The sequence below is a fragment of the Neofelis nebulosa genome, chromosome 7, assembly GCF_028018385.1.
Source record: "Neofelis nebulosa isolate mNeoNeb1 chromosome 7, mNeoNeb1.pri, whole genome shotgun sequence".
Classification (NCBI taxonomy): Eukaryota; Metazoa; Chordata; class Mammalia; order Carnivora; family Felidae; genus Neofelis; species Neofelis nebulosa.
The window spans coordinates 28256401-28270434 of record NC_080788.1 but is presented as its reverse complement, the minus strand read 5'-3'; the positions used below and the strand labels follow the sequence as shown (position 1 = coordinate 28270434).

The following is a 14034-nucleotide window of genomic DNA, read 5'->3' as shown; positions in this document are numbered from 1 at the left end:
GAGACATCTAGGTCACACATGAAGTTGACATTCAGACAGCTGACCACCAGCACCATTTGAAGGGAGAGATGATTGTGATGGGAAGATGGTAGAGGTTGTGCATTCACTGGTCCTAGTATACAAGTTCTTGTTCTAAATCCACTTCATTTAGGTGAAGTTTATACGTGGGGCGACAATGATGAGGGACAACTGGGAGATGGAACCACAAATGCTATCCAGAGGCCTCGGTTGGTAGCTGCCCTTCAGGGTAAGAAGGTCAACCGGGTGGCCTGCGGCTCAGCACACACCCTTGCCTGGTCAACCAGCAAGCCTGCCAGTGCTGGGAAGCTGCCTGCCCAGGTTTGTACTGGTTGGGCTGGGTGGGCTAGGAGGTATACAAGTAGTGACAGAGTTACTATCTGTATATTGAATTATGCATGTAAGTAAGCCCACTCACATTTCATTTTCCATTGTATATTTACACAGGTGTTCCACTGAAAATAATTCAGGTTAATATTCACATTAACCAACATTGTCCATATATCCATGTGTCACCTTCGTTCTAAATCTTATAAACTGTACAAAACCATTCTGATAGTACAGGCTGCACACTTTCCTTAGTAAATGTATTTCTGTAGACTAATTTTTAGCATTTTCCTTGGTTCACATTACTTGGCTCAAGCAGTCAAACTGGCCAGAATATTATTCTAAAACCAATGAAGTTTTTCACATCAGACTCAGAAGTCTCAGTGATTCCTTGTTTTTGGAAAAAAAAAAAAAAAAAAACTTTTTCAGAATTCATCTACAAACTGTGACTTATCTGTGCATTTGACACCTAAGTTGATTTAATGTAGTTTCAACATTTCAGGTTCCCATGGAATACAATCACTTGCAGGAAATCCCCATAATAGCACTGCGGAACCGGCTGCTGCTTCTGCATCACATCTCAGAGCTCTTCTGCCCCTGTATCCCCATGTTCGACCTGGAGGGCTCTCTGGATGAAACTGGACATGGGCCTTCTGTGGGGTTTGACACTCTACGAGGAATTCTGATATCCCAGGGAAAGGTACTCTTGTAGCAATCTTTGCTATAGGCAAAACTGGTATTTTCAGTAAAATTTAATCCAACAAAAATTCCCAAACTGGGAGTAGACAGAATACAGTTTATTCAGCAGAGACTCATTGTTGAGTACCTGCTATATGCCAGGCTCTGTTCTGGGTGCTCAGAATATATCAGTGAAAAGCAGACAAAAATTTCTTCTCTTTTGGAGCTTACATTAAAAATTAATAGTGTGGTGCGTTATTTCCCTGTTGTAATCTCTGCTTGCTAACTCTCCCCTTTAAGGGGTGGGGTGGTTTGCAAAACTAAGCCTCGTTCTTGCCCATGTTCTCTGCTTACCTAGCCATGAGGCATTATGGCAAATCTCCACTGGCAGCAGGAAGGATAAATGAGATAATTTCTTCCCCAGGGATGTCCAGCAGAGGGTGCCAGATATTATACATCATTTAGATAGAAATTCAATATCAGGATATGTAGAGATTCCTAGTCAAAGGATAATTTGTGAATAGAATCATGAAGGAGGGCATCTAAAAATCACTGGACATATTTTGACCCGTTGACATTTGTAATAATTTGAGCTTTTTAGAAATAGGATGCCTGATTCAGGAGTTAAGAGTTTCCCATTACTGGACATTAAGTTTCTGGCAAGTAGGTTGGCAGGATGTTCTAAAAGAACCATTGTGTGGTAGGGGTAATATTTGTGTAGAAAAAAGCATAGAGGTCAGATTGAGAACTCCTAATTCTGAAAAGCCTATGATTCTGAGACCTATTTTGTAACTTATTTTGTTATCAAAGATTACGGTCCCCTTTTTTTTTTTTTTTTAATAATAAAATCTGTATTATTTGGAGTCCTATCCAAACAGATTTATTCTTTTTTAAGAATAGCTTTGTTTGCACTTAGCTGGAGGGGACTGGTCCACACATTTTATTTTCATGTGTGGCTTAGAGACAAGTGGACATTGATAAGGATTGTAGTAATGTAAGATCTCTCTGATGATGGGGAAGAGGAAAAAGTTGTATGCAGTTAACATTGATAAGAAACTTAACTTCAACCATTTTTTTTTTAATTTTTTTTTTTAACGTTTATTTATTTTTGAGACAGAGAGAGACAGAGCATGAACAGGGGAGGGGCAGGGAGAGAGGGAGACACAGAATCCGAAACAGGCTCCAGGCTCTGAGCTGTCAGCACAGAGCCTGATGCGGGGCTCGAACTCACAGACCGTGAGATCATGACCTGAGCCGAAGTCGGACGCTTAACCGACTGAGCCACCCAGGTGCCCCAACTTCAACCATTTTTTAATAATAAAAAGTAGCAAATTGATCCCTTTTACCATTTTTTAAAAATCTATCAGAGTGGAGATGATAATAGGCAGCTAGGAAAAAGCCTTTCCTCATAGGGAGACAACCAAGTGAGAGGCAGGATGGATCCCACATGGATTGCATGAGTGTTCTGCAGGCTGTGAGCACAGGGGCAGGACAGCAGGAGCACTGAAGGAGTCTGGCAGGCAACTTCAGTGGCAGAGAATGTGTAATCAGCCTTTATTTTGGTCCTGGGTGAGAAAGGATCACATCTGCTGGAAAATTTGGGAAATGCGTGTTGGTGGTGACCATGGAACATTATTACCAGTATGCAATTCAGAGCACAGAAGAGAGAGCATCATAGGAGACCCCTGCTGGATCAGGCCATTCAGAGAAGGGAAATGCATGTCCCTGTGGAGGAGGAGCTGTCCTTGGCTCTGGGCAGAGCAGTCAGGAAAGCAGAGGTCAGGCGGGATGGAGGACAAAACTAGCTGGTAGGTGTTGTACAAGGGTGCATGGTGATGGGTGCACCTATGCGAGCCCCTGTGTGGCGTAGGGTGCCCTGTGAAAGTCCCTTTGTGGTAATGGGTGGACCGCTGTGAGGTGTGATGGGTCTGTCTCTGTGGGCTGGTTGCCTCTATGACACTCTTACTTGACTTTCTCTACCTCTGAGGCCTCATCTTTGGGCTGCTTAGGGCTCTTGCCCTTCCTGCTTTCAGAGGTTGGAGTTCTGACCTGGGAGAGGGACGTGGATACTCTTGTAGGTACCTTGTGCTCCCCCAACCATGCTATCTGTGGACAACGGCAGAGTTATCCACTTGGCAGAGACCTGGGACTCCGATCACTCCTATCTTGTTTGTGTCTCTTGAGTCTCCTTCCCTACCCCTGTGCTCACTGGTGCTGCCGGTGCCCTGGTCCATATGAGTATGGCAAGCCTACCTGTACGTGGGTGTCATTGGGCCCCAGTATTCAGGTTTCTGTCAGTGTATGGTACCTATATGTTTCCTCCTTCACTGGTCTCCCATTCTCACCCCAAGCCTGGATCAACATACAGGACTCCCTGGCCCTGCTGCTGGTTTGTGGTTTTGTCACAACAGTGACATTGAGGCATAGTGTTTAATGTCAGTCCTGCCACGAGTGGACTTGTGGTCTGTCTGGGAGACCTTGGCTTTTCTAGTTAATCCTCAGGGCCTGGCCTGAGTCCCAAGTCAGAGCAGATATGTGCCAGACTCTGGCCCTCCCCACCCTGTGCCCAGAACATGGTGGGCTTCTCTTGCCTCCAGATGGGGGGCAGAGAGCACAGGTGGGCCTCTGCATAGGCTGTGCCTCTGGCACCACCTCACAATTTGGAAAAGAAGAGTTTGTAGTTACTGTTCTTAAGAAAATTTGACTTTTAGGAGAGAATATTTAAAACAAAACTATGACATGATTTATCTATGGATAATAATATTTCCTATGTCAGATTCTAAATTTTGTCTATCCATCATATTTTAGGAGGCAGCTTTCCGTAAAGTAGTACAAGCAACTATGGTGCGAGATCGCCAGCATGGGCCTGTGGTAGAGTTGAACCGAATTCAGGTAACAAGTGGAAATTGTTCTGAGTCTGACACTTCTCAGATAAGATGGTTTTGTGGTTGGGAGTTGTGGCTCCACAGCCTGGGGGAACAGCAAACTTTCTCTTGTGCCCTTGCCTAGAGAGCAAGGTATTACCTGTCTATGGTGTCCTGTGGTGCTGAGCTTTTTAGTTGGGAATGTAAATTGTTTTGTTTGTAACAGAAGTAAGAAAGATTTATTTCAGATAATCCAGAAGCATGCATACAGATAAGCAAAGAGGGGTAAAAATGACCCATATTTCCACCACATGGCGATAATTACTGCTGACAGTTGGAGGTGTGTTTGTATGTTTGTTATAACTGAAACTGGGTGCCTGTCTTTTGTAACTTGCTATTTTTTCCCCCTGAAAACACTGTAAGCACCTCTCCTTGCAATACAGTGGGAGTGTGGGATTATTTTTGCTGACCAGCTACCCCATGTTCTCTTGGTTTTTCTGTGCAGGAGGCTAGAAAACCATGCCCACTTTTCTGGAATACAGCTGTGCTACTCATCACAGCCCCAACTACAAGTGTATCTTCAGTTGCCCTTCTTGGGTTAGGTTCTGAGAAGGAGGTTAGGTCAGAGGCCCTCCATGCATCAAATTGTATGTGGGGACAGTCCCCATACCCCACCAGCCTCACACCCTTCCTGGCTCTGATAGCTTTCTTTGCCCACTTAATAGACCAGAATCACTAATACTGTTCTCTAGTAATGAATAAATGAAAAGTAGACCATCTCTGAATTAATACTGCTGCCAAGTATAGATAAGCTTACAATTTAAAAAATTAACTGGATACCAGAGGAGCTCCAGTACTGATTATGGTATTGTGTGGTACTTGACATTTAACATGCAAATGAATTGGGCCCCACCTCTTGGAACAGAAACAGAGAGTTATGAAGAACAAATTCTTTGTTCCTTTATATTAACACATGATTTCTACCCTGGTGTTGGTTATATGACTAGACATTTCTCCAGAGTTGTACTTGGGGGCATTTTGAATTAAGACACAAACTCTTATCGTTTGTTGGAGAACACATGTGACCACACTGATGGATGTGGTCCCTTCACTGACGTCAGACTGTTTAATGCTAAGCTTTAGGTCAGTCAGCCTACTCTACAAACAAATGGGCTGTTTAATTAGGTTCATGAAAAAGGTTTTATTTCCGCACCTTGGAGGATCATTTTGGTTTGCTCTACATTATTAGGTCTTAAACACTAAAGTTCATAAGTGAGGAAAGCTCACCTAACAGATTGTTGGGCATTCCTAGATCGTATGCATGCCCTAGCCACATATAGGTGCCTGATCAGGGTCAGTGACCTGATACAGGTGGTCAAATCTGGGGCTTTTGGCATCATTGAACCTTGCTTACCTGGAACCCAAGTTAGGTGTGCCTTTTCTATCTTTCCCTTACCTCAGATTTTGCACTCATCATGTTTGGATGCCTCTTTCCTTCTAGTCTTTATATTCTAGCACAATGCCTTATGTTATGAAAATGTTCAGTACGTGTTTGAAAAAAACAGAATGGATAAAGGGCAAATTAATATTAGCATTTTTAAAAGGCACATAAACAACTTTCAATGCAGCATGCCATGCTACTCCAGTTATACCCAGTGACCTTCTGGTACCAGAGCCAGATCTTTTTCAATTCAGAGTTCATACTTCCATCCTGAAGCTGGAAAGATCTTCCACAAAGATAGACATAGAATTGTTTTTCTGATCAAAAATAGAGTACAGGATGAGAGTGGAAGGTATTCCATGAATCCAAGTTGAACTCAAGATACCAGTTGATCCAGAAAGGTGGTATCAACCATCCTGTGGCCACAGGATGCTCCTGGCATCAGCCTCCTCCCATGGGGATGCCACTGTAGATATTCTCATATTGTCTGTGCAAAGTGTTCTGGAGACACTAAAACATAGGCGTGTTCCTGGAGGGTTTTCTTTGTTTGAATTTGATTTAGTTTTATAACAGAATCTGAAAATCAGCGTGCATAAAAATTTTTAATTTAAAATTTATTACAGAATTAATGCATACTCATTTCTGAAAATTTAGAAAATTCAGATTAAAGGCAGTTAAAATGACCTATATTTCTACTGTCCAGAAGTAGCCACTGGTACACAGGTGCATCCATGCAGAGTCATAGCTGTCTTATCATAGCCATTTCCTTCAGAGGAGCCAAAAGCATCAGCCTCTGTTAACTGGTATTATGAATGGAGGTGATGTGACATTCACAATGGGAAGCTGGGTCTGTGGCTTGTTCCTTATGAACAGACACACCCCTCTTCCTTTCTTTAGCACAGTTTCCATCAGGGATTTGGGTACCTTAAAGAACTGCTGTGAGGTTTAAATAAAATCACATCTGTGAACATAGAGCCAAATGTGTGGCACACACAGAAAATTTCATTCCTTAGGAGTCTGTTATCATTAGTGTTATTATTTATAAGTCTTGTTTATGGTTATTTGTGTGTGAGAATTAGCTATTTATTTAAAAAATTTTTTTTAACGTTTGTTCATTTTTGAGAGATGGAGGGAGACAGAGCGTGAGTGGGGAAGGGGCAGAGAGAGAGGGAGACATAGAATCCAAAGCAGGCTCCAAGGCTCTGAGCTGTCAGCACAGAGCTGACGCGGGGCTCGAACTCACGAACCATGAGATCATGACCCGAGCTGAAGTTGGACACCTAACCGACTGAGCCACCCAGGTGCTCCAAGAATTAGCTATTTAAACTCACCTTAGAACTCATTAAGAAGTTAAGGATTGTAAGAGTTTAGCTGGAGGAGGCAACAGAAAAGTGCATTTTCAAGATCATTTTTTCTTAACTTTTCATTTTGCAATTATTTCAGACTGAGCTTCTCAGGTGATTCTGAAGCACAGCATAGCTAGCAAAGCTGTAGGGTTACTGAGTCCATACCAGGTGAGGGCCTTAAGGGCTCTTGGTCTGATCTGTTTGAAAATCTTAGATTGGGGGCACCTGGGTGGCTCAGTCGGTTAAGCGTCCGACTTTGGCTCAGGTCATGATCTCATGGTTTGTGGGTTCGAGCCCTGCATCGGGCTCTGTGCTGACAGCTCAGAGCCTAGAGCCTGTTTCAGATTCTGTGTCTCCCTCTCTCTGTGCCCCTCCCCCACTCACGCTCTGTCTCCCTCTGTCTCAAAAATAAATAAACGTTAAAAAAAATTAAAAAAAAAAAAAGAAAATCTTAGATTAGGATGAGAAATAAAGATAGGAAAAGTGATTGGGGGAAATGCAGTGACCCAAGGGTTGGAGTAGGATATGTGCAGGTGAGTAAGGGAGGGGAGCAGGGTTCTGTTTTGGCTGAGATAGTGGCTCCAGGTTTGGGTTCATAGTGCTGATAGTCTGCTAAGGAGAGCTGCTTTTGGAGCTCCTGGCATCTTATTCATGGAGGCCAAAGCAGAGCGGTAAAGTGGTTGGCCATAGTTAAGTTATGAAATGTGTGGATGAATCAGATTGTAGTTACCCCACCAGGTGCCACCACTCTGTGTGAATGACCAATGAGGTTTGTGATTTCTTGAAGGAATGTTTACTTAGACACCACCAGTCCTGAGGGGTGCTGGGCTGTGGCAATGTGCTGCAGGCATTTGGGTGACCAGAGGCCATGCCTCCCATGATTATAGCAGAGCTTCTATTGGCACAGCTGTCCAGCAGGCATCCTGTGCACGAGGCCTGAGCAGGTAAACATGTGTCGAGTGAGGGGAAAGGAGTGTAAAACCAGTCTTTGAGGTCCTCAGAGGGTTTGTGTGCAGGAAGTTAGAGACTTGAGGTCCCTCTTGGGGGGAGGAGGGAGAATCATAGAGAAATGAGGTATGGCTTAGTCTAGAAGCTCTTCCACCTTGTACAGATGTGTTTTGTGGGTTTTGCTTTGTTTTGTTGGGTGATCACAGCAGCATCTGAGTGCTGCTGGCTGTGGACTCCATTCATGACAGCTCTTTAGGTCTGGTAGCAGAGTGCTGGCTGGACTTCTACTCTGGTGACCAAGGCAGAGGAAAAAAAAGGGTAACAGGAGGGGTAAGTGGCTATAGGGCTCATTATTGCCTAGGGCTGGTTGGCTGTGGAAGATAGAAGCTGTGTCCTTTCTGCTGCTGCAGCTGTTTCATATTTCTTTCTTTCTCCTCTGTAGGTCAAACGTTCAAGGAGTAAAGGTGGCCTAGCAGGCCCCGACGGGACCAAGTCTGTCTTTGGGCAGATGTGTGCTAAGATGAGCTCGTTTAGTCCTGACAGCCTCCTCCTCCCCCACCGTGTCTGGAAAGTCAAGTTTGTGGGTAAGAACTTGCATGCACTGCAGACCTGTGGTCCTGAGGGTTGTCAGTCTGAACACAGGCATTAGTGCAATGGGCATTACAAGGAGAGCTGAGAAGCCCAGCTGGCTGCACCCTGTGGGGTTTGCTGGGGTGACTATGAATTACTGATTCTCTTTTCTTTCAAGGTGAATCTGTGGATGACTGTGGTGGTGGCTACAGTGAGTCCATAGCTGAGATCTGTGAAGAACTGCAGAATGGACTCACCCCCCTTCTGATCGTGACGCCCAATGGTAGAGATGAGTCAGGTGCCAACCGTGACTGCTACCTGTTCAGCCCGGCCGCTAGGGCGCCCGTGCACACCAACATGTTCCGCTTTCTGGGTGAGCCTACTCACACAGGCATCGTGTGACTGTGTGTGCCTTAGTTAGCTTAATGTCTACTGTGTCTTGGGAATCACAGATATTTTGAGTACTGTATTTGGTCTTAGCTTTTTTGATGTGTACCTGCAGGGACATGCAGAACCCAGCCATCATTTGCTGGGTGCTAAGGGGCAGAAAGTGTCTTTGGCACTCAGAAGATCTGAAATTTCATATTTCTGTAGTTTAAATGTATCTGAAACTTGGAATCAGATCTGAGGGGATTTTGGTAGTTGGCCAGTCCCTTCCTCCTGTTGCATTAAGTATTTGTGCTGAGTGCTCCTGTTGCTGCCTGTACTTCTCCAGCCATTGCACCTACCTTCCTTGAGAAACTCCAGCTTTTGTTTTGTCATTAAAGGAACGGGGATTGGCCTCTGTGTGGTTTATATCCGTTGGTGGAAAGAGGAGGAGAATTAGAAACTCTCCCATAGGAATAAAAGGAACAAAGGAAATAATGAATTTAGAATAGGACAAAATGTTTTAAGGATGGACCTCACTTGGGATGCCTGGGTAGCTCATTTGGTTGAGTGTCTAACTTTGGCTGAGGTCACGATCTCATGGTTCATGAGTTCGAGTCCCACATCGGGCTTGCTGCTGTCAGCACAGAGCCTGCTTCAGATCCTCTGTTCCCTTCTCTCTTTGCCTCTCTCTCTCTTTTTTTCTTTCTCAAAAATAAATAAACATTAAAAAAAAAAAAAAAGGATGGACCTAAGTCTCCATGAATTTGGGTAGCACTGGGTTAGAAGGCACTGAGGCCCCAGTGTAGAGCTAGTCTCTATTGTGTTGTTGATTGAACTAGCTGTTTCATCATTGATTTCAAGTATCTACTGTCACTTGTGCTTTGAATGAGCAGGTGTGTTACTAGGCATTGCTATCCGGACTGGGAGTCCCTTGAGCCTCAACCTGGCTGAGCCTGTTTGGAAGCAGCTGGCTGGGATGAGCCTCACCATTGCAGACCTCAGCGAGGTAACCACCAGGAAGGTGGGGATGGGGAAATATGACACTTTGTGTACCTGATACAGAGTACAGGGGGTGCCTCAGGCTGCAGACTACCTTCTGGTAGCAAAGAAGGTCTATGGATATGAGGCCAGTTTGCTGCCATAACTTGGTAGACCATCTGTTTTGTGGTGCTTTGCAACTTGAAATCTTGTCAGATAATAATGTTCACCATTTTTCCTGTGGAGGAGGGGAGCTTGTGAGTGGCTGAGTGGTGGCTCCGACTTTCAGTGGGGGAGACATGACTGACCAACCACAGCCAGCATCCTCCCATTGGCCATCCTTCCCTTGGTACCATGACTGTAGGGTGAGATTCATCTCCATCCAGTGGCTGTTGCTCTCTTATCGGTTAATTTTAAGGACTTCCTTGAATTACAAGTTCTTTCCTCAGCTCCCTGGGTGAAGTACTTTCTCACTGCTGGTCTCTTATTTCCTGGCGTGTACAGTGCACCAACAGCTTGAGGTATGCCCAGTGCAGACTGAGGCCCCCTTGTGGCTGAGTGTCTCAGGTGTGAACTGCAGTCAGAGGTGTAGGAAAGAGCCAGACTTAACATGTCGGCTCCCTTTTTTCCCTTAAAAGGTTGATAAAGATTTTATCCCTGGGCTGATGTACATCCGTGACAATGAAGCCACCTCAGAGGAGTTTGAGGCCATGAGCCTGCCCTTCACTGTGCCAAGTGCAAGTGGTCAGGACATCCAGCTGAGCTCCAAGTACACACACATCACCCTGGACAACCGTGCAGAGTATGTTCGGCTGGCAATAAACTACAGGTGTGTGGTCATCTATCCTCCATTGTTTTGATTCAGTAAATAGCAAAAATAGAAAATGGTTTGCTTGGATGGCTGCATTTTTCAGAAATATCATACAGTAAAATGCTAATGGACTTGGTTCCAACTGCTGCTGATCTGTAGTCATCAAAACTTGTTTTGTAATCCGAGTCCGAGTACTCATTATTGCCTGAGATTCCTGGCTCTGACTAGAATACCAAGGTGGATAGAATTGCCCTGTTTTGGGAGCTGTCCGAACAGAAATCACAGGGCCTTTGGGTGCCCATCTGTGATCTGTCAACACTCCTGGGCAGGACTGTGCCTGGCCCCTGCCTGGCCATCACACCAGCATTCTGCATGGTTGCTGTGCAGCAGGTCCACAACACCTGCCCTCCCCATATAGCTTCTGCTCATTGCTGCTTCCACCTGACATTACAAATCCATACAGTGTGGTCCTTGGGGACCTCATTCTCCAGAAGCACCTGGCCAGGTGTTGTGGTGAGACTGCATATTGGGTGGACTTTACTTGCTGAGTTCTGCTTGTGAGTGGTCCTGGCAACTGTGCTGTGCTGTCTCTCTGTGTTCATTTCTGCCTTGTGCCCTAACTCACCAGTCATGAGGGCCACAGTATCTGCTTCCAGAGGGTTCTTACTGTTGGTGCTCTGGAGCCTGGTTCTCTGATTATGCATATCTAATTCTGTGTGCAATAAATATTAAGAATTGTGTCTTGGAAGCTGTAGGTAGTTTTTAAAATTATCTTCTATGTGCCAGTGTAGCTGCACTCAGAATGTGATGCCATTTCTATAAGATGCATACCTTGGTCATCTGAGTGGTAAGTCTTGTTATAAGCAGGACAAGATCTGTGTTACCAAAGATAGAAATGCAAAGTGATTTTTCTCTTTCAGACTCCATGAATTTGATGAGCAGGTGGCTGCTGTTCGGGAGGGAATGGCCCGAGTTGTGCCTGTCCCCCTTCTTTCTCTGTTCACTGGATATGAATTGGAGACAATGGTATGCCCCTAAGCGCTACTGCCATGGAACTGCCTTTTGCATATTGAGCCACCAAATCAGTGCCACTAGTTAATGTCTTGATTAAATCTTGCCCTTAATTTACATCTGAAGTAGCTCATGCCTGTTGAATGAAGTGAAAACATGTTCAGGAAGCTGGTGTTCCCTGCCTGCCTCTTTCCTTCCCTCGCAGCTATCACCCCACACCAGGGTGGAGCACAGGGTCAAGTGCACATCCATCTGAACACACAGGACCTATCCTCCCAGCCATCCACTCCAGCTCTCACAGCCATCCTGCCCCAAACAAGCCTTGGTAGAAAGAAAGAATGATTTGACTCTGTACTGAGGAGTCAAAAGTGTCAACCATCCCTGACAGTGTGTCCTTCTGCAGGTGTGTGGCAGCCCAGATATCCCTCTGCATCTTTTAAAGTCGGTGGCAACGTACAAAGGGATCGAGCCTTCTGCGTCCCTGATCCAGTGGTTCTGGGAGGTGATGGAGTCCTTCTCCAACACAGAGCGTTCCCTCTTCCTTCGCTTTGTGTGGGGCCGGACGAGACTGCCCAGGACCATCGCAGACTTCCGGGGCAGAGACTTTGTCATCCAGGTGCGGTTCCTCCACATCTCGTGGTGTCAGCTGTGGGGGCATGCTCCTTGCACACGATCCTACAGCAGATTAGAAATGGGACTCTCATGTTATATGGTTTTTCTTTCTTCCTGGGAACAATAATAAAAAGCACACCAAACTTCTTTGATTTGATCACTCAGAATTTTATGACTACAGGATTTAGGTCTCACTTTCTACTTCTGGAAAATTTATCTGGCCACCACAAGAAGATACTGCTATTATGTTAGCACATTTGAGATTTTGAGCACACATGTCATTTAAAGCATATGTCTGATTCTCTGGTTGAATTAGGTAAATTAAGTAATGTTACTTACTGAGAAAAATAAGAGCACCATCAGACTGAGAGCAGGAGTTTTGCTTTGATTTCTAACTCGGTGATCTGATGGCCGGAAATAGGCTCCATTTATCTTCCAGGTCATGGGGACTCAGCTGCCCTCTCTCTCCCTCCTCCATCCTGAGGCACTGAGTATGACTTTCCAGGTAGCAATACCATGGGAGTGGGGAGCTTCCTCAGAGGGCAGATTGGGGTGGAGGGTCCATTCTCTCTGCATGCTTGGAAGGATTTGGGGATAGGTTTCTTCCTGAGCATAGCCTGACTCCAGTCTCTGGCCAGGGTTGCAAAAATAGTTGGAGATCTTTGAGAATACATATAGTTTTTCTCTCCTAAGGTGGGTAATTACTGGATTTCATCCACATGTCTTGCTGGCTTCATAATATCATATCTGTAGTAATTGAAAGGGGGCTAATGGTTCAAGGAGAATTCCCCATGTAAGTGAGTGCTGAGGACGTGCCTTCTACCTGCCTTGTGCCAGGCCCTTTTTACAGCACTGATTTGTCAAAAGTAGTTGTCACAGTAACCAATTGCTATTTTTGACCATAAGTCCTAGGAATTATTGAGCTGTTCCTTTTAATTTCTAAAATTGACTATAGAGTATATGTTTTCTGATATTTTGTTACTCTTAGCCAAAAATGTTACGATTTTTGTGAGAGTCAAGAATCTAATGAACATAATAAAATACATTTGCAGTTTTATCTGTCCTTGCACACCATCTCTAATTATTTAACATTTTTTCATCAATAGGTATTGGATAAATACAACCCTCCTGACCACTTCCTTCCTGAGTCCTACACCTGCTTCTTTTTGCTGAAGTTGCCTAGGTATTCCTGTAAGCAGGTGCTGGAGGAGAAGCTGAAATATGCCATCCACTTTTGCAAATCAATAGACACAGATGATTACGCTCGCATAGCCCTTACGGGAGAGCCGGCTGCTGATGACAGTAGTGACGACTCGGAGAACGAGGATGTGGATTCATTTGCTTCAGACTCTACACAGGATTATTTAACAGGACACTGAGATAGAGAAATGCCATTCATCGCAAGACACCACAAGACTGAGCAAGAAGGCAGAGCATTACAGTTTAGAGTGCAGGAGGTATAATGTATTTGATGAGAAATATTAGGTCTCTAAAATGCATGGGGGTGGTCAGGGAGACTGATCGCTGGTGATTGAACAATGAATGGAATAATGATTGGGAAATCAGCCCTTGCACGAGGGGCACTATGTGGACACTAACATTTATTTTTGAGACTTAAAAGGGTCTTCTCACCCATAATGCTGCATTACATGTAGGACTTCTGTGTTTACTACAGTGTGTAAATGTTTATATAAATACTGAATTGCAGCATCCCAAAATGAATAAAAAGCCTTTTTACTTGTGGGTGCAACAGACTGTGTTTTTTTCTTTTTTTTCTTTTCAAGTGTTGTGCATTGTCTTGATTGTACATTGGAAATACTGTGTAATGATTAAATCGTATTATAAATACTTCAATTAATATTACCCTGAATTTGTTTATTAAAAGTTTTTTGAACATTAAATGATCAGTATTACTTGAATGCATCCAGAGATTATTTAAATCAAAACCAAAATAAAAAGGCCCTTGGTCTCCCTCTTCTCCCCAGGTGCACATTTTAGCATATGCGGTATGTAACTTGAATTGAGGCCTTTCTGTGAGCAGTACCTATGATAGAAGGTATA

General features: G+C 44.4%; 1 protein-coding gene across 4 annotated transcripts in view; it reads left to right on the top strand.

The window, feature by feature from the left end:
• Window positions 1-13723, top strand: part of HERC2 (HECT and RLD domain containing E3 ubiquitin protein ligase 2) — a 270781-nt gene extending 257058 nt beyond the window's left edge. For all 4 annotated transcript variants that reach the window (XM_058736915.1, XM_058736914.1, XM_058736917.1 and 1 more), the window contains 10 exons: window positions 152-339; window positions 848-1045; window positions 3832-3915; window positions 8065-8206; window positions 8371-8565; window positions 9455-9567; window positions 10178-10368; window positions 11271-11376; window positions 11765-11977; window positions 13080-13723. In XM_058736915.1, the coding sequence (XP_058592898.1) occupies window positions 152-339; window positions 848-1045; window positions 3832-3915; window positions 8065-8206; window positions 8371-8565; window positions 9455-9567; window positions 10178-10368; window positions 11271-11376; window positions 11765-11977; window positions 13080-13352 (1703 nt within the window). In that variant the 3' untranslated portion in view covers window positions 13353-13723. The remainder of the gene's footprint in view (window positions 1-151; window positions 340-847; window positions 1046-3831; window positions 3916-8064; window positions 8207-8370; window positions 8566-9454; window positions 9568-10177; window positions 10369-11270; window positions 11377-11764; window positions 11978-13079) is intronic.
• The last annotated feature ends 311 nt before the right edge of the window (window positions 13724-14034 follow it).